The sequence below is a fragment of the Chanodichthys erythropterus genome, chromosome 7 (assembly GCF_024489055.1).
Source record: "Chanodichthys erythropterus isolate Z2021 chromosome 7, ASM2448905v1, whole genome shotgun sequence".
Classification (NCBI taxonomy): domain Eukaryota; kingdom Metazoa; phylum Chordata; class Actinopteri; order Cypriniformes; family Xenocyprididae; genus Chanodichthys; species Chanodichthys erythropterus.
The window spans coordinates 38,632,220-38,650,940 of record NC_090227.1 but is presented as its reverse complement, the minus strand read 5'-3'; the positions used below and the strand labels follow the sequence as shown (position 1 = coordinate 38,650,940).

The following is an 18,721-nucleotide window of genomic DNA, read 5'->3' as shown; positions in this document are numbered from 1 at the left end:
GCTGAACTAAGAGCTTCCTGCATGTGCATTTATTGTATATATGTAACGGAGGTCTGCTAGTGAAGATCTGTGCAGGTAAACGTCACTCCCCTGGCCTCAAGAGGCACGCTAGCGATCTGCGATCTTTAGTGTCTTTGTTAGCGCTCCCACCTCCCATGCCAGAAACACCTGTTCGAATCCCGCTTGGAGAGGTGCGAGTAGAACCGGAGGGGTTACATATATGTGTGCCAAGATACAAGGTCATCAAAAGGCTTCTAGCAAGCTGAGAATTAGGGATGGATCTTTATGAGTAAAATATAAAGGTATTAAATAAGAAAAAAGGTAATCGCGACTTTTTATCCCATAACTTTTCTTCTCATAATTGCAAGTTATAAAGTCAGAACTGTGTGATATAAAGTCAGAATTGTGAGTTATAAAGTCAGAATTGTGTTATAAAGTCAAAATTGTGAGTTATAAAGAGAATTGCTAATTATCAAGTCAGAATTGCGTAATATAAAGTCAAAATTTTGATACAAAGTCAGAATTGCGAGATATAAAGTCAGAATTGCGAGATAAAGACAGAATTGTGAGATATAAAGTCAGAATTGGGAGTTATAAAGTCAGAATTGCGAGATATAAAGTCAGAATTGCGAGATAAAGACAGAATTGCGAGATATAAAGTCAGAATTTGGAGTTATAAAGTCAGAATTGCGAGATATAAAGTCGGAATTGCGAAATAAAGACAGAATTGCGAGATATAAAGTCAGAATTGCGAGATATAAAGTCGGAATTGCGAGTTATAAAGTCAGAATTGCGAGATAAAGTCAGAATTGCAAGATAAAGTCAGAATTGCGAGATATATAGTCAGAATTGGGAGTTATAAAGTCAGAATTGCGAGATATAAAGTCAGAATTGCAAGATATAAAGTCGGAATTGCGAGTTATAAAGACAGAATTGGGAGTTAAAAGTCAGAATTGGGAGTTATAAAGTCAGAATTGCGAGATATAAAGTCGGAATTGTGAGATATTAAGTCGGAATTGCGTGATATAAAGTTGGAATCGCGAGTTATAAAGTCGGAATTGCCAGATATAAAGTCGGAATTGCGAGTTATAAAGTCGGAATTGCGAGATATAAAGTCAGAATTGCGAGATATAAAGTCAGAATTGCGTGATTTAAAGTCAGAATTGCGAGTTATAAAGTCAGAATTGTGAGTCATAAAGTCAGAATTGCGAGATATAAAGTCAGAATTGCGAGATATAAAGTCAGAATTGCGAGATATGAAGTCAGAATTGCGAGATATGAAGTCAGAATTGCGAGATATAAAGTCGGAATTGCGAGTTATAAAGTCAGAATTGCGAGTTATAAAGTCAGAATTGTGAGTCATAAAGTCAGAATTGCGAGATATAAAGTCAGAATTGTGAGTTATAAAGTCAGAATTGCGAGATATGAAGTCAGAATTGCGAGATATAAAGTCGGAATTGCGAGTTATAAAGTCAGAATTGCGAGATATAAAGTCAGAATTGTGAGTTATAAAGTCAGAATTTTGTTATAAAGTCAAAATTGTGAGTTATAAAGAGAATTGCTAATTATCAAGTCAGAATTGCGTAATATAAAGTCAAAATTTTGATACAAAGTCAGAATTGCGAGATATAAAGTCAGAATTGGGAGTTATAAAGTCAGAATTGGGAGTTATAAAGTCAGAATTGCGAGATATAAAGTCGGAATTGCAAGATATAAAGTCAGAATTGCGAGTTATAAAGTTGGAATTGTGAGTTATAAAGTCAGAATTGTGAGTTATAAAGTCAGAATTGCGAGATATAAAGTCAGAATTGTGAGTTATAAAGTCAGAATTTTGTTATAAAGTCAAAATTGTGAGTTATAAAGAGAATTGCTAATTATCAAGTCAGAATTGCGTAATATAAAGTCAAAATTTTGATACAAAGTCAGAATTGCGAGATATAAAGTCAGAATTGGGAGTTATAAAGTCAGAATTGGGAGTTATAAAGTCAGAATTGCGAGATATAAAGTCGGAATTGCAAGATATAAAGTCGGAATTGCGAGATATAAAGTCGGAATTGCGAGATACAAAGTCGGAATTGCGAGTTATAAAGTCAGAATTGCGAGATATAAAGTCAGAATTGGGAGTTATAAAGTCAGAATTGGGAGATATAAAGTCAGAATTGGGAGATATAAAGTCGGAATTGCGAGATACAAAGTCGGAATTGCGAGTTATAAAGTCAGAATTGGGAGTTATAAAGTCAGAATTGGGAGTTATAAAGTCAGAATTGTGAGATATAAAGACAGAATTGTGAGTTATAAAGTCAGAATTGTGAGTTATAAAGTCAGAATTGGGAGATATAAAGTCAGAATTATGAGATATAAAGTCAGAATTGCGAGATATAAAGTCAGAATTGGGAGTTATAAAGTCAGAATTGGGAGTTATAAAGTCAGAATTGGGAGATATAAAGTCAGAATTGTGAGATATAAAGTCGGAATTGCGAGATACAAAGTCGGAATTGCGAGTTATAAAGTCGGAATTGCGAGATATAAAGTCGGAATTGCGAGATATAAAGTCGGAATTGCGAGTTATAAAGTCGGAATTGCGAGATATAAAGTCGGAATTGCAAGATATAAAGTCAGAATTGAGAGTTATAAAGTCAGAATTGCAAGATATAAAGTCAGAATTGTGAGTTATAAAGTCAGAATTATGAGATATAAAGTCAGAATTGTGAGTTATAAAGTCAGAATTGCGAGTTATAAAGTCAGAATTGTGTAGCCTGACGTGGTCATACTCAATTCTAGTTCGAATATGAGTCTGATACTGCTCCATTGGGCTTTGATTATGGGGGCGTATTTCAACCGATCCAGGAAAGACCTCAATTGCTTAGACCTACAACCAATCAGAGCTACAGAGTAAGGACGCATGTTGAGTGACGCATAGTTGTCAACAGAACTCTTCTTAGCGACCATCGGGGCAAGCTGATAAATCAAACTTTTGCCGAATCCCGTAGGAAGGACGGCAAAGACATCTTTCCCATCAACAAATGCCTTGATCGTGGTCCTCTGTTCCTACAATCTACACATCTCAGTTCTTCAACAACAGACCTTTCGCAAAGATTCGCCCCCCTTAGTTACTGTTGCTTTGTCCGACAAGCCGTGGCGCTATCACGCCACACAGAGTGGAAAATACATCGCGGAGCAAAGAGGACACTGACAACACGTCAACAGACAAGACAGAGCAGGTTACTTATGATATTAAACAAAGTCCCAGCTTTCAAACTGTGTAGTTATTTAAAAAATTCAAACAATAAAAACCGTTTTGTGGCTCTTTAATGTGTTGTGACCATGATCGCGACAGATTGCTGTAGCGCCTCAGCTCAAGAGGCTCGTGAACCGATCATCTCTTCCTACTAGTCCATTTATAGCATCAAATAAACATGAATGAACATGAGAATGAATGTTGTTTCAAACGTGGAAAGACGTCAATATGCACAATTTTTCAAGTTTAACTCCACCGATGTTAATCTTCTAACTCCTGACTGCTTTGTCAGACAAAATAGCAGATGCGGCGTTCTGATTGGTTAGATCGCTTGTCAATCAAACTCCCCAAGCGCTCTATGATGACGTGGCTGAATATGTTTCTGGTGATAATCTGTCAATCATCGCCCTGACAATGTGATTGGTCCAAACAGTTTCTGTTCGGGCATAATTACTCCTCTACGGATCGAGTCCAGACCGAACTCCCCGACCTCAAAATGTTGTGGGCGGGGCCAAGTTCGGCTGGCATCCAGGCTAAGAATTGCGAGATATAAAGTCAGAATTGCGAGATATAAAGTCATAATTGGGAGTTATAAAGTCAGAATTGGGAGTTATAAAGTCAGAATTGCGCGATATAAAGTCAGAATTGTGAGATATAAAGTCAGAATTGCGTGAAATAAACTCACAATTTTGACTTTTTTTCCTTGCAATTCTGATATAATTCAGATATAAACTTACAATTGCGAGTTGTAATGTCCAACTGTGAAGGAAAAAAGACTGACGTTTTTTCTCAAAATTGTAAGTTTATATCTTGCAATTCTGACTTTATAAGACGCAATTATGAGTTTATTTCTTGCAATTCTGAGAAAACAAGTCAGAATTGCATGATAAAAACTCGCAATTGTGAGAAAAAAGTCAGAATTGCATCTTGCGTGACCTTTCCAACATGATTACGTAATGCGTGGCAGTGAACTAATCCTTTAAGACCGATTAGTCAACTAGTCTTCTTAAACTTTTATCAAATGCCATGCTGCTCACATCAGTCGGCTTTATTTCAACATTATAAATATTAGGTTATTAAGCTCAGCTTAATCAGTATTCAGCGCTGAAAACCGCACTCTTGCCATGCCCTGCTATGTGCATGAGAGTAGTTTCAGGTTGACATCTCTCTGTGGGCATGCTAAGCTGATCACACTCCCCATTTTCCACAATAACCTCTGAAAAATTTGTGTGCTCACCGGGCTGGTATGGCACTGATGGGCCTCTTGTATATGGTGATGAGTTTGTCAAGGACTACATCTGCGCTGGTGAACACACGGTAGGAGTGCAGAAAGGTGTTGAGGAAGTCGATGGAGAGGAAGCGCAGGTCAGTCAACCTCTCCAGCAGGCGTTCCACGCTGGCATAGCGGATCTGCAACACCTTGCACGAGTTCATCATCTTACTGAAGCGGATGTCCACATCATCACAGTACAGACTGGCATCAGACCTAAACATGTGACACAGGAAATCACATGTGATTTATATATTTACAAAGCACAACTTTATGGTTTTTATAATCATTCTTGAAAAAAATAGCAGCATGTGAATACTCATAAAAATATGAATATAGCTTAATTTGTTATGTTTTTTATAAGTCTATGTAGTGTTTTTAATATGCTTTAAGACAAACCATGTGCAAATACATCAGTCAACACCATTTCTGAGTATTTTCTCCTTAAAACTGAACCAGTCTCAAAAATGCTGTTTGAACTGGCTGACGTCACAAACTACCTTGTAACCAATCACGTCAACGAGTGGATCTCTGAGCTGGAGTGAGTGGATGCGGGTCTAATTTGCGTATTCATAGAACCACGTATACTAAATGAGGCAAGGGTGTAGAGTTACACTCAAGTAATATTTTTTTCAAGGGAAATGTTTAAATATGCCATTTTGGTGATCAAAGATGAGTTTTAAGGGATAAAATTATTGACTACAGGGGGACTTTAAAAAACAACAGATCTTTAGTAATATACTGATATATTTTTTTCAGTATTTTTTTAACTGAGCAAGTAGAATGAAATAAGTTAATGTAATGCAAATAAATGTAAGTAAAATAAATAAATAATGTTTTATGTGCAATATTTGCTATAATTACAATTACATATTTTTGCCATACTTTATAACTGTTTTATAAAAATCAGCATTACATCGGCGTTCGGCCAACAGATGTGATCTTGGACCACAAAACCAGTCACTCGAGTATTTGTAGCAATAGCCAATAATACATTGTGTGGCTCAAAATTATAAATTTTTCTTTTATGCCAAAAATCATTAGGATATTAAGTAAAGATCATGTTCCATGAAGATATTTTGTTAATTTCCTACCATAAATATATCAAAAATGTATTATTGAGAGAGGACTTCATTTGGACAACTTTAAAGGCAATTTTCTCAGTATTTTGGTTTTTTGTACCCTCAGATTACAAATTTTGAAATAGTCATATCTATGGTCTTAACAGACCATAAATCAATGGAAAGCTTATTTATTCAGCTTTCAGATGATGTATAAATCTCATAAATTTCAAAAAATTAACCCTTATGACTGGTTTTGTGGTCCAAGGTCACATATTTGTATCAGTATCGAGGATTTAAAAAAAGGCATATATATATATATATATATATATATAATATATATATATATATATATATATATATATATAAACCACTAGCAACAATCTTTTGTACTTAAAACATTTGCAGAAAACATTTATATGTTTTAAAAATACATGAAAAAATTATTTCAAAAATATAATAAGCCTCACAAAATGTGTCAAGTGCCAATAAAAAAAAAAAAGTTGATGGATAAATGAATAAAACCAGGCCGATATATTTGACCTATATACAGAAACTGACTGTGTTTTATAAACATTTACAAACATTTCTGTGTTGGAACAGCATGGTTACTTCTAGTGTAAGAGCTTACTTGATCATCTGGGGCACAGTGACTTTAGAGTTCTCCTCAAAGGCGTTCATCATCAGCCCATTACAACGAATATTATCTATGCACTGTAGTACAGAATGAGAGAGAAAAAAAGAGCATAAGGACAGTGTTTGAACCACAGGAGGTGAGTAAAAGACAAAGGTCTTGCCCCAGGGCTGCGTGGATCCCTCAGTGCTATCTGATGTGAGCAGACATGCCTGGCTGATGTCACTGGTCCAGGCTGACTTCTCTTGCCGCGAGGAGGCCACCAGGATGATGGTGAAGGACTGGCTGTCTTTGGGCTCCACCACAATCTTAAAATCCAGGTGCTCCATGTCTTGACCACTCTTGTCTGACTTGGCTGAAGAGAAAAAGAAAACAATGATCCTCTGGAATAAATCTAGTGGAGGTCTATTGTGATTAGATTTGTGGTTGGATCTACTTCAATAAAATGCCAGTATCAGTGGCGACTAATGCTTTTCAAAAGTGGCTTACTACAGTGGTCTCTTATCTGTGTCAAAACGTGAACACAGATCTATTTTTTATTTAACTTTAGTATTTCAGGAGGTATTGTTAAGATTAAATCAAGGGTTTTGATACGTACACTCATCGTCGGTGCCCTCTGGTTCCTCTATCAGTGTGCAGTCAATGAGCGACACCACTCCATTCTGCCATCCGGAGACAAGCAAGAGTCAGATATGCTCGGAGAATCTATCCAATAATCAATAGCAGCTGTACTAAAACAGTGATTACTGTGACGATCTACTGTGATCTTGAATTTCCCCACAGACCAGGAACAATACTGGCTTATTGAATGTGGAAAAATTACAGTCGGCTGAAGGTGGTAATCACCATTTTCTGGGAACAACATAACATTTTACTGGTTTAACAAGTGACTCGATACATTCAAAATGTATAAAATGCATTAGAAATTAAGGAACAATGTAAATAACATTTCTATATTTATTCAGTTTTTAAAAAAAAAAAAAAAAACTTTATCTGCATTATATGTTCAAGTTTGATATTACAACAGGCAATTCTGCTTATCTTGTGACAGAAATTTTAATGTGATACCATAAAGTACTGCACTACATGGTGTATAGATAAAATAAAGAAGAATTTTAAGAAAGGTTACATTTTAAAAGGTGATATTTTGCTGGTAATTCATTAAAAACATTATTTTAATAATAATAATAATAACAATACAATAATAATTTGTTATTATATTATATTATGTGAACTGACAATCTAACAAATCTACAAAAGCTACTTTTTTCAACAACAAAAAAAAAAGAAGAAGAAGAATGGAAACATGATAAATCTGTTTCAAAACAATTTCAAATCTGTCCTACTGTATATATCTTCATACCATCTCAGCCTAATTTGTACTTCTTTAAGGCTTTTCACACTGCGCTTAAAGGATTAGTTCACTTCAGAATTAATATTTCCTGGTAATTTACTCAAAATCATCCAACATCATTGTTTTACTTTTTTATGTAAAGGGTGTTTGACTTATTCTTTGCACGTTCGCTTTGTAAACACTGGATCGATACTTCCGTCTATGTCATGCGTGACCTTTCCAACGTGATTATGTCATGCGTGGCACATCACAGAGCAGTGCAAGATAAGCATTTGTGATTAAAAAAGTTTTTTTTTTTAGAAAATGACCTATTGTTTTGCTAGACCAGACCCTTATTCCTTGGCTGGGATCACGTAGAGCCCTTTGAAGCTGCATTGAAACTGCAATTTGGACCTTCAACCTGTTGTACCCAAGTGATGTCCACTATATGGAAATTTGAATTCTGAAGTGAACTAATCCTTTAATCCCAGGTTATCGTCATTCAAAACACCGCTTTTAACCCAGAGTAGAGGAATCAGGGTTTTTTACCTGGGGTTATGAAACAGGGTTAGAACTGCTTTTGTCAGACTTGTACAGAGTGAAATGATGCTTTTAGATGGTTATGGCTAGATGCTTAACAATGGAGAGACAGTGGTATGCCTCATATTCACATGCTTTATATAGTCACGGAAACACTGTGTGTTGTATAAACAGTATATTTTAGCATTTGAGGGGGAAAATGTTAAATGGTGATGGAAAACCTGTCAATTTAAGTGAAGAAGAGACCACATAATTCTTACCATTATAGTTTGAAAAGTCCATTCTGGACACTTGATAGTATAGTCAGCATTATATAATATGAGGATGCTCAATGCTAGAGCCTTTATGTAAACAGGTTGCGTGCAGCATTTGTCCAATCAATGACACAGACACTGCAAATATGCAAAAATGAACATTAACCCAGGGTTTAGGAATGTACAGAATGAACTGTGAAATGTTAACCCCAGGTAAAGTTTGAGCAGTGTGAAATGTGAAGCAAGATAACCCAGGATTCTGTTACCTAGTGTTAACTATTTCAAGTGTGTAAAGCCCTTTTGAGAATGTGGCTTCACCTTGGTGAGGTGTAGTTTTCCTCCAGAGCCTCTAGTGCAGATGATCAGATGTTTGGAGAAGAGGAAACACTGCCTCTCTCCCTCCTTCTTTAGAGACAGAGAGCCCAGTCGGCCACGGGTGATCTTGCCCTTCTCACTCATGGGCACTTGTATCAGAGATCCTGAAAAACATGCATGTCGGGGCAGGATGCGTCAGCACTGCAGGTAAAGCAGGAAAATGAAGAGCAGACAAATACTTTGCCAGCACAAGGGCAAATACTGGATTGACACATGCTCTTGTCGGATTCTTATCGGTTTCCTCGTGTCTTCGTATCCTGCAGCGTATCAGTGACATTTCCGATCTCAGGCTCAATGCCAGGTTTGACTGGTAAAAGAGTGATTACACTTGGAAATGAAAGAGTTGGTCTGGTCTTTGAACACACTGTGCTCTACGCAGACTAGCAGGTTTAGGGCACCCAATCCTTTGAGTTAACGCTTCGCTTTGTGCTGGCAGCGAAAAGAGGGCAGCCTAGAAAAGCCTTGGAGTGGGAAGGGAGAAGAGGGAGGTGGGGGGCTTGACAATAAGAGGTGACAAGAGTGACAGTTTGCAGAAAAGAACAGAAGGAGAATCCATCCGTCTTCTTATCAGGGATCTGTGGCCCCTTTCTGCAGAGCGCGATTTATGTGTGTGTGTGTGTGTGTGTGTGTGTGTGTGTGTTTTGGGAGTTCACCTTGTCTGACAAAGGTCTGGCTGGTGTCTAGGAGAATCTCACAGCCCTCCACGATCATACGCTCGATAGCGAGGTTCTTCCTAATGTTCTCCGTCTCGCTCACCTCATCGTGCATGATTCTGTGGAGGTATATAATTTTAGCATTCATAGCTATAAAACTTGACCACTTATTTTTATTTGTCACATACACATTTTGTAATTGTTTTTTTTTTTTAAACAGTGTTATTATTGTTAACAGAAACCAAAAAACACAATGTAAAAAGTTACTTTTGAAGCAAAGAACAGTTTTGTGTCATGATTTTTGCCTCCATGCATTAAAAAAGTGTAATGCATACCTAGCTGTGGATTATCCTTTACTTATATTATACTAATACATTTTACACTATTTTCATGACTCCAAAACTAAAATAAAGTAAAAATGAAAATATATTAATGTGATTAATTTGTATATTACATATTTTACCAGATATTTTAAAACATATTATATTTTAAACACTCCATGACTAACTAAAATCAAATAAAAATGGCCACAAATTAATTTTAGACCCGTCTTCATTATATGTAAAAAGGCACAAGATAATACTAGCAATAACACTAGATGGCAAATTTAATAAAACCTTGCTTTACTAGGGTTGTAACAGTACATGTATTCGTCCCGAACAGACACAGGCGATCCACACTCCCATACAGTAGGGGGCGCATGCGGTAATACAACGCTGTTTGCTAACTGCCACAACAGGAAAAAGAAGAGAATAAGAAGAAGAGAAGATCTATGTGTAGATAAGTTTACGATCTCTCAACCAGTGTTTAAACCGCGGAAAAACATCAATAAATCATCTTGAGAATAACATCTCACGTAGCATTACATTTACCTCAGGCAAGTCATTTAGTGTCCAAAGCATGTTAGTTCATGTTAGTTAGTTCAAATTAGTTTTTAAATAGCAGATGGCACTACTATACGTGCTTTAGAAACACTCGTAAACTTCCAGTTCCTTTACACACACCACTTGAACTTAAAATAATCATTCATAAAGTTCGAAAAGGTTGAAGCGAATTACAAATCTCGCATCATAAAAGCATTCTGAGCCGAGGTGCAAGTATATTTAACCACTTACATGACTCAGCCAAACGCACGAGCGCTGTCCAGCAGTCTTCTTCGTGAGCGTTTGAGAGTGTGCGGTTAAAAAGTAGCCTAGAGCGCCATCTGCTCTTAAAACTAAGCTCAGAATTGATTCGAGAGAGAAAATATCACGATTGAGCCAGATTCATTGTATCGATCGAGAGTCGATTTATCGTCCCAGCCCTAATATTAGCTTATATATATATATATATATATATATATATATATATATATATATATATATATATATATATATATATATATATATATATATATATATATATATATAATGTCTTAATTATTTTATGTTTTAATAAATTTGTCATGAAAACAAGTTATGACAGTAACTGTGTAAATGATCATATTTCAAAAATAATTGAAAAAAAAAATTATAAATAGATGTAAAACCTGCCTTATGTGCAATTTACATGTTTGTTTGTTTTTATTTTATTTGAGTGTGAATTATTATATCTAAAATAAATAGCCAATTAATTTAATAGTTTGGGCTCTGTTGTTAATTATAAACTTTATTATTATAGTAATGTGCAAGAAAGGGCATTAGCTGAGATAGTTTTTTTATCCTTAAGAAAATGTTAATTATAATTGAATTTATTTAAAGAGAGACATTATTTGTTCAACAAACCACTGTTTAATAAAAAAATAAGAAAAAGTAAACAATTTTATGTTTAGTTTTCTCCCCCCTGCTGTACCGAACCTGTACCGAACCGTGACATCAAAACCGAGGTACGTACCGAACCATCTTGTTTGTGTACCGTTATACCCCTACTATTTACATTTATTCATTTCCATTTAAAACATAAAGTTTAGCATAAAAAAATTCTACACTTAATAAATTGAAAGTATAAAACAGCAAAAACTAAAACTAACAGTGATAAAATGAAATCGAAATCGAAATCGAAAATTCTTATTTCTCATGATTCATATTCTTAAAAGTGAAGAATGCAATTTCTGCAGCACCAAATATACAGTAATTGTGAAAACCTTTTCAGAGTATCAAACACTTGGCAAATACTGGCGTCTTGGTATTATATTCAGTCCAGTCGGGCCACACAAACAATCTGACTGCAGTTCCAGTCGGTGCCAATAGTGGTGCAAAAATTACACTCTTCACCTTAGGATATAGAAGTTAATTTGACGACCTGCGAGAAGTGAGAAATGATGTAGAGATGCTGACACATGGTCATGGATGGGTGTTCTGGAGGCACATTTTGATGTACCTGGAAAGCTCCTCCAGCTTTGACTTGGCGTAATCCAAGCTGTTTCTCTCCACATGCTCATGCGGTGTATGCGCTAACAGCTCATGGAGGGTCAGTATGTAACGAGGAATCTGCCAGACAAGAAGCACAAGTCATAATGTCAGACAGGAGGGTAGTTTTCTATTTTTTTACCGCCTTCTGCTGCAAATACACTCATATCCACACTTAGTCATGTGCATGCATGGAAATCCAAACAAAACTTTGATAACTGTGTGCACTGTATTCTTGCAGAGGAGGCTTAGAGGCGACCGCTAACACTCATCAGCACATTTATTACCAACGCTGCAAAGCCCAAAGTTGACCTTGCTGGACTAGACCACATGAAATCTGCTTACCGTACAAGAAAAAAGCCATTATGGACCAAAATACACTACAGAACCCTACTTTAAGGGAATAAAAAAAAAGACCTGCCATGTGCTTCTATGCAGAGCTTCTGATTCATAGCATGATAACTAGAACAAATGAGAGCGTGAATGGAAGCGTAATGGTCACCTGGAACATGGGGTAGGTGAGGAACGTCTCTAGCGTGCGTTCTTCACAGTCAGGCTTGGCTTCATACTGTTTAAGCAGCTTGTCGAAGTCTCTGTTCTGCTTGCAGTGGGCCAAGATCTGCAAACTGTACTGGTGATTACGCACAAACTCCTGGTAGATGTTGAGCATGGGCAACAGGATGTCAAATAGGTCGGCTGAAGGACAGGAAGGAAGATCAAAGTCAGTGTGAACGGGGCCTCATATATTTGGCACCTTTTAGAAAAGCTAGCTTGCAAATTGTGGAGTCTACAAAATGTTCTTTGCTGTTGGTTGCCAACCACTCTGGCAGTGCACTCACCCAAGACTAATGTTGGCCAGCTTGCTATTCGAGCTTTCAACCCTTGGTAGAATATCTGATGCAGAAACATTATGGTTTCACTGCAGAAATAAACAGGACACGTAAACAATATGTAAGCATTTCATTGTTCAATTTTGACATAGTTTAGAAGACTTATTTGAGATTTCATTTGTTTTGTTTAAATATCAACTTCAGATATACAGTATACAGCCGTGGCCAAAAGTATTGGCAGGGACATACATTTTGTGTTTCGCAATGTTTGCTGCTTCAGTATTTATAGAATTTTCACGTTTATATGTTGAACTGCAGGGGTGTCCAATCCTGCTCCTGGAGGGCCACTGTCCTGCAAAATTTAGCTCCAACCCCAGTTAAACACACCTGAACCAGCTAATCAAGGTCTTACTAGGCATAATAGAAACTTGCAGGACAGTGGCCCTCTAGGACCGAGTTTGGGCACCACTGGTATACTGGAAAAATATAAGCCTTTCATAAGTTTTAAAGGCTTTGACAAAAACATTTAGTATATGCAAATAGTCATTATTTACAGTGTTGACCATTCTTCTTCATAAATTCTGCTATTTGCTCTGGCATGCTGGATATCAGCTTCTGGGTCAAATCCTAACTGATGATGATCCATTCTTTCCGTATTAGTGCTCGAAGTTGATCACAATATGTGGGCTTCCGCTTCTCCGCTCGCCTTATGAGCACCGACACAGATTCTCTATGGGATTAGAGTTGCCTGGCCATGGATCCAAAATTTCAGTGTAAAGATCTCTGAGCCACTACATTATCACTCTTGCCTCTCTTACTCTCTCAAGGTGCTCCATCATGCTGGAAAATGCACGGATCATCACCAAATTGCTCCTGGGTCATTGGGGGAAGTTGCTCTTGCAGGACGTTTTGATACCATTCTTTATTCATTGTAGTGTTTTTTTGGAGAATTTACCCTTTGCAGGGAGTTTGATTGACAGGCCATCTAACCAATCATAACGCCAAATCCGCCATTATGTCCAACAAAGCAGTCAGGGGATTTAGTAAATTACGTCGGTGGACTTGAACCTGAAAAATGGTGTGTACTGACATCTTTCCGCGGTTGAAACAACATTCTTTCTGATGTTCTTTCATGTTTATTTGATGCTAGAAATTAACTAGTAGGAAGAGATGATCGGTTCACGAACCGCTTGAACTGAGGAGCTACAGCGACACATGGATGGTCTCAGGATGCTTCACTGTTGACACAACACAGGATTCATTGTAGCGTTCACATTTTCTTCTCCAGAAAAATTATTCCAGATGTCCCAACCAGTCAGAAAGGGGATTCATCAGAGATAATAACTTTGCACCACATTTCTGCTTTCCAATCCTTGTACTTCCTGCAGAATTTCAGGAAGTTTTTCTTGGGGAGGAGTAGCTTCTTTGCTGCCCTTCTTGACACCAGGCCATTGTCTAAAAGTCTTGCACATTCACTCACGCACACCTGCTGCCGATATTGAGCAGCTCTGCACTGATGGTGACACGATTCTGTAGTGACTCCTCAGGAGGAGATGGTCCTGGAGCTTGCTGGACACTCTGGGACGTCCTGAAGCCTTCTTCACTGCAGTTGATCCTCTCTCCTTGATGATCCGGTACATGGTTCTTTCAGGTGCAACATTCTTTGCATCTATTTCCTTGTATGTGACACCATTTTGATGCAAAGCAATAATCTTTTTTTTGAGGTAACCCTTGCTAACACAAGAACACAATGATTGGAAGCACTCATTTTAAAGCAACCAGTCTGCTCTTATAATCCAATCAAAATGATAAAGTGACTTCACCTGACTAGTACTTGTTCACACTTTCCCATGTGCTGATAATATGATTAGCGAAAGGATGTTAGCTGGTCTTTTTGTGCCAGGGCCAAAAAACACTGAAATCCGGGCTTTTGTGATAAAGTTTTGGCCAATGAGGATTTTTGCAAATATTTAAAATGCATCTAATCAATCTACACAATAATCTAGAAACAGTGTGAATCAACACCACAACAACTGACACAAATTATATGTCACTGCCAATATTTTGGCCACAGCTGTACACTGTACAAAAGTTGGGGGTCAGTAAAATGTTTAATGTTCTTAAAAGAAGTTTATTATGCTCACAAGACTGCATTTATTTGATCAAAACACAGTAAAATCAGTAATATGGCAAAATATTATTACAAGTTTTCTATTTGAGTATATTTTAAAATGAACCCTGCTGAAAAATCCAGCATTGCTGGTGAATAAAAGGCTAAATTTAAACTGTTCATCATGAGTCTCTTCAGAAAATTTGGACTAAACCGCTGAATTCATATGGATTAGATTTACGATCTCTTTATGAACTTTTTGAAGTGTCAAAGTGGTAGTAGCACAGGTGTTTATGGAGGGACAGAAAGCTCTCAGATTTCATCAAAAAGATCTCTATTTGTGTTCCAATGAACGAACGAAAGTCTTATGGGTTTGGAACGACATGAACATTTATGTTAATAAGAAAGAAAGAAAGAAAGAAAGAAAGAAAGAAAGAAAGAAAGAAAGAAAGAAAGAAAGAAAGAAAGAAAGAAAGAAAGAAAGAAAGAATCTATAAAATCAATATGGATTCCATAATTCAGATCATTTGATTTTAGAAGAATTTGAGTTCAAACTTTAGGCTTTGGTATTTAGTAAATCTGAGCTCACTGTGAGACATTACTGAGATTTCTTCTAAAATGCTAGATAGGACGTACAAATAAGATTCATGGGGGCTTTTTCACAGGAGAAAAAAAAAAGTAGGAGACTTAAGAAAACATCTCAATTTGCTCAACATCTAATCTCATTGCTGTTGAGGAGAAACAGTTTAGATATTAAAGAGATCTCATTTTCTTTCCTCTGGGCATGCAAATCATGTTAAGCATGACAGTTATTTTTAGCTGAAACTGGTGTTTACCTGTTGAGGAATATGCTGCTGACATCATCGTGGGTTATGGGTGGTTTCTTGGAACTGGCAGCCATGCGAAGCGGTCTCAAGAAGTTGTTAACAAGGATGTGGAGCTGTTGGACATACTCGGCTTCTGCCTCCAGCATGCTAAATACAACCTGGTTCCTCTTCCTCATGCTCTCTGCATGTGGAGAACGGATGTAGTCCTGAATGATGGTCTTCCACTTTCGTCGACACATCCAGCCCCTCAGGAAGCTTTGCACCTGGAGCAGCAGCAATGAAGAGATAAAATAAGAATCAGTCAATAGAATCAGTAAATAGATATGAACTGTGTATACATGGACAACCCATCAAAAATATCTGGGCCAATCATTAACTAATAACGAATCTAGAAACATAAGACATTTTCCCCACAACCTAGAGGCATTTTATGTTTTCAATGTGAAGTTTGTTTTAAACGGCAGAGCTGCCTGCTAAGATATCTAATTTTAGACTATTTAAAGGATTAGTTTACTTCAGAATCAAAATTTCCTGATAATTTACTTACTCGCATGTCATTCAAGATGTTTATGACTATCTTTCTTCAGTCGAAAAGAAAAACATTCCAGGATTTTTCTCCATATAGTGGACTTCACTGGGGTTCAATGGGTTGAAGGTCCAAATTGCAGTTTCAGTGCAGCTTCAAAGAGCTCTACACGATCCCAGACGAGGAATAAGGGTCTTGTCTAGCAGAACAATCTGTCATTCTAAAAAAAAAAAAAAAAAATGTATATACTTTTTAACCACAAATGCTCGTCTTGATGCGTATCATACATATTGCGTGGCACATCGCAGAGCAGTGCAAGATGAGCATTTGTGGTTAAAAAGTATATACATTTTTTTTTTTTTAGAAAATGACTGATCATTTCACTAGATAAGACCCTTATTCCTCGTCTGGGATCGTGTAGAGCCCTTTGAAGCTGCACTGAAACTGCAATTTGGACCTTCAACCCATTGAACCCCAGTGAAGTCCACTATATGGAAAAAATCCTGGAACGTTTTCCTCACAAACATTAATTTCTTTTCAACTGAAGAAAGAAAGACATATTGGATGGCATGGGGATGAGTAAATTATCAGGAAAATTTAATTCTGAAGTGAAATAATCCTTTAACATTGTATGAATCCTCGAATTAATGCATTTTAACGAACTCAGTTTCAAATCAGTCACTTATGAGGCTCTATGACGGTTAGAATGCTACATATGTAGGCAGAATTATTATGCGTTTCAAAACCAAAGTCTTACTTTCTTGATTTTCTTGATCTCAGAATCATCATCACTAGGTGCAGTGGTGGGATTCGACTGGATCTTCTCATTGTCTTTGAGCATTGCTGCAATCTGTAACAAAACAGCGATAAAAATGGCAGTCAACACTTCCTTTGCAAAAAAGTTCCTTCCCTCACTGTTTCCCAGCATGCTGACAAAGTGATTGAGTCAGTCCAAATCAGTGCCAGCACAGTGTGGCACAAATACTCGCCCTATCAAAGCTCTCGGATGCCACTCAGGGTGATTTCCGATGATTAGGCTGCACAAACTTTCAAATTATTACATGGCACTGCAATTTAATAGGGATACATTGGGGACACAAAAGAGGTGGGAGCTGGCCAGCACAGTCTGAAGGTGAGTGCTCCATTTATTGGATGCGGGCTGAAAGAGTTTATTATGCTGCAGACCAAGGATGCGACGCACACAATACATCTGGGGTCATGCATATTCAGCACACCATTTCATACAGCCAGCTCCATTTGCACTTTAAAGTAAAATGACTATTTGATCTGGCTGATGAAGAATACAGCAGGGATCATAGTTCTCCTGGAGAGCCGTTTTTTATGAGCAGAGATGCAAAGTGAAGTGCAAAGTAGTCTGGAGAAAGCTCTTGAAAACCAAATGCTTCTCACACCACTTTTCATTCTCTCTAACATTTTCCTTTTCAGAAAAGCAATGAGCATGTAATATAGGTCACAAGGATAGACTAGTCATCCTACAGCTGACTAGTTGATTAGTGTGACAGACTAGTTTTTTCTTTTATATATATATATATAAGGTTGGTTTTTATAAAAAAAAAATTTATAATTGAAGGATTAAAATGTATTTAAGGGAATAGTAAAAGAACAGTAAAAGAGGTTCTAGGTCTAATTATAGTGGTGGAGTAGTCCATTTAAACTTTGCAAATAATATTTTATTTAAAAATATGCATACATTCACTCTTGTTTGTATGTCTAATGTGTCAAAAATGTAAAAAAAAAAAAAAAAAAAAAGGTCTCTTGTCTCATCACATTCAGTTATGAATGACCATTTAAATGATAGCATATTTTCAATTCAAAATGGAAAAATTCCATAAAAAGTTGAGTAGTTTGCATCACTGTATGTTACTGTGGGTCATTAAACATATCCATCGTAAAACAGTTGTCATATATTAAATATTTTGCTACTATATCTTATCATGCACACACTCGTTCACTCGTCTTCAGTGAATAGTAAGCCCCGCCTTCTTTGCTCTGATTGGCCACCATGTTGACATTGACGAGTGCTGTTAGACCACTGAGGCAGACTAGCCTAAAATGTAACTTTTTAAACTTTCTGTCATCCTAACAACAAACAGAGCTTTTCGTAATGGAGAGTAGCATTAAGAAATATCAAATATTGGGGGGGACAATTTTGCCATTTCCAACTATCAGTGGGGAACTTGTCCCCCTCAATACCTCAATGGTGGTTACGGCACCTGATATAAACTACTCTGTCACACTAATCAACTTGACTAGTCATAATTTTTAGTAAATTTTTGTTCTGCATACTAACTGCTCGAGGTATGAGCTTTGAACACTGTAAGTCGATTAGCCTGTTAGCTTAGCTTAGCTTATTAGCAATAATCTTCAATCATACATTTTTATATGCGTTATATGTTTCTGTTTGATCAGGCATTACAAACGGCCACCCCACACTTTAAAAATGTTTGTAATTTTTTTTTACAGAAAAAGACTGTAAAAATGCTACAGTAAAAACCTGATTAATTAATTAACATTGCATTATATGTAATTTTACAGAAACATTATGTTAAAAATAGAATTGATGGGTTTTGGAAGTACAATTTCACATAACATAGATTATATTTTCTTTAAATAGTTTTTTTTTGGCCTTATTATTTTTACCAGTATTGTACATTAGTACATT

General features: G+C 36.7%; 1 protein-coding gene across 1 annotated transcript in view; it reads right to left on the bottom strand.

The window, feature by feature from the left end:
* The window catches only part of rasgrf1 (Ras protein specific guanine nucleotide releasing factor 1), a 53,047-nt gene that overhangs the window by 16,141 nt on the left and 18,185 nt on the right, over positions 1 to 18,721 (bottom strand). The window contains exons 4-14 of the mRNA XM_067389343.1: positions 16,796 to 16,888; positions 15,522 to 15,775; positions 12,585 to 12,664; positions 12,248 to 12,441; positions 11,717 to 11,826; positions 9,359 to 9,477; positions 8,649 to 8,809; positions 6,802 to 6,865; positions 6,416 to 6,558; positions 6,201 to 6,283; positions 4,476 to 4,724 (exon numbers count right to left, since the gene is read on the bottom strand). Of these exons, the coding sequence (XP_067245444.1) occupies positions 4,476 to 4,724; positions 6,201 to 6,283; positions 6,416 to 6,558; positions 6,802 to 6,865; positions 8,649 to 8,809; positions 9,359 to 9,477; positions 11,717 to 11,826; positions 12,248 to 12,441; positions 12,585 to 12,664; positions 15,522 to 15,775; positions 16,796 to 16,888 (1,550 nt within the window). The remainder of the gene's footprint in view (positions 1 to 4,475; positions 4,725 to 6,200; positions 6,284 to 6,415; positions 6,559 to 6,801; positions 6,866 to 8,648; positions 8,810 to 9,358; positions 9,478 to 11,716; positions 11,827 to 12,247; positions 12,442 to 12,584; positions 12,665 to 15,521; positions 15,776 to 16,795; positions 16,889 to 18,721) is intronic.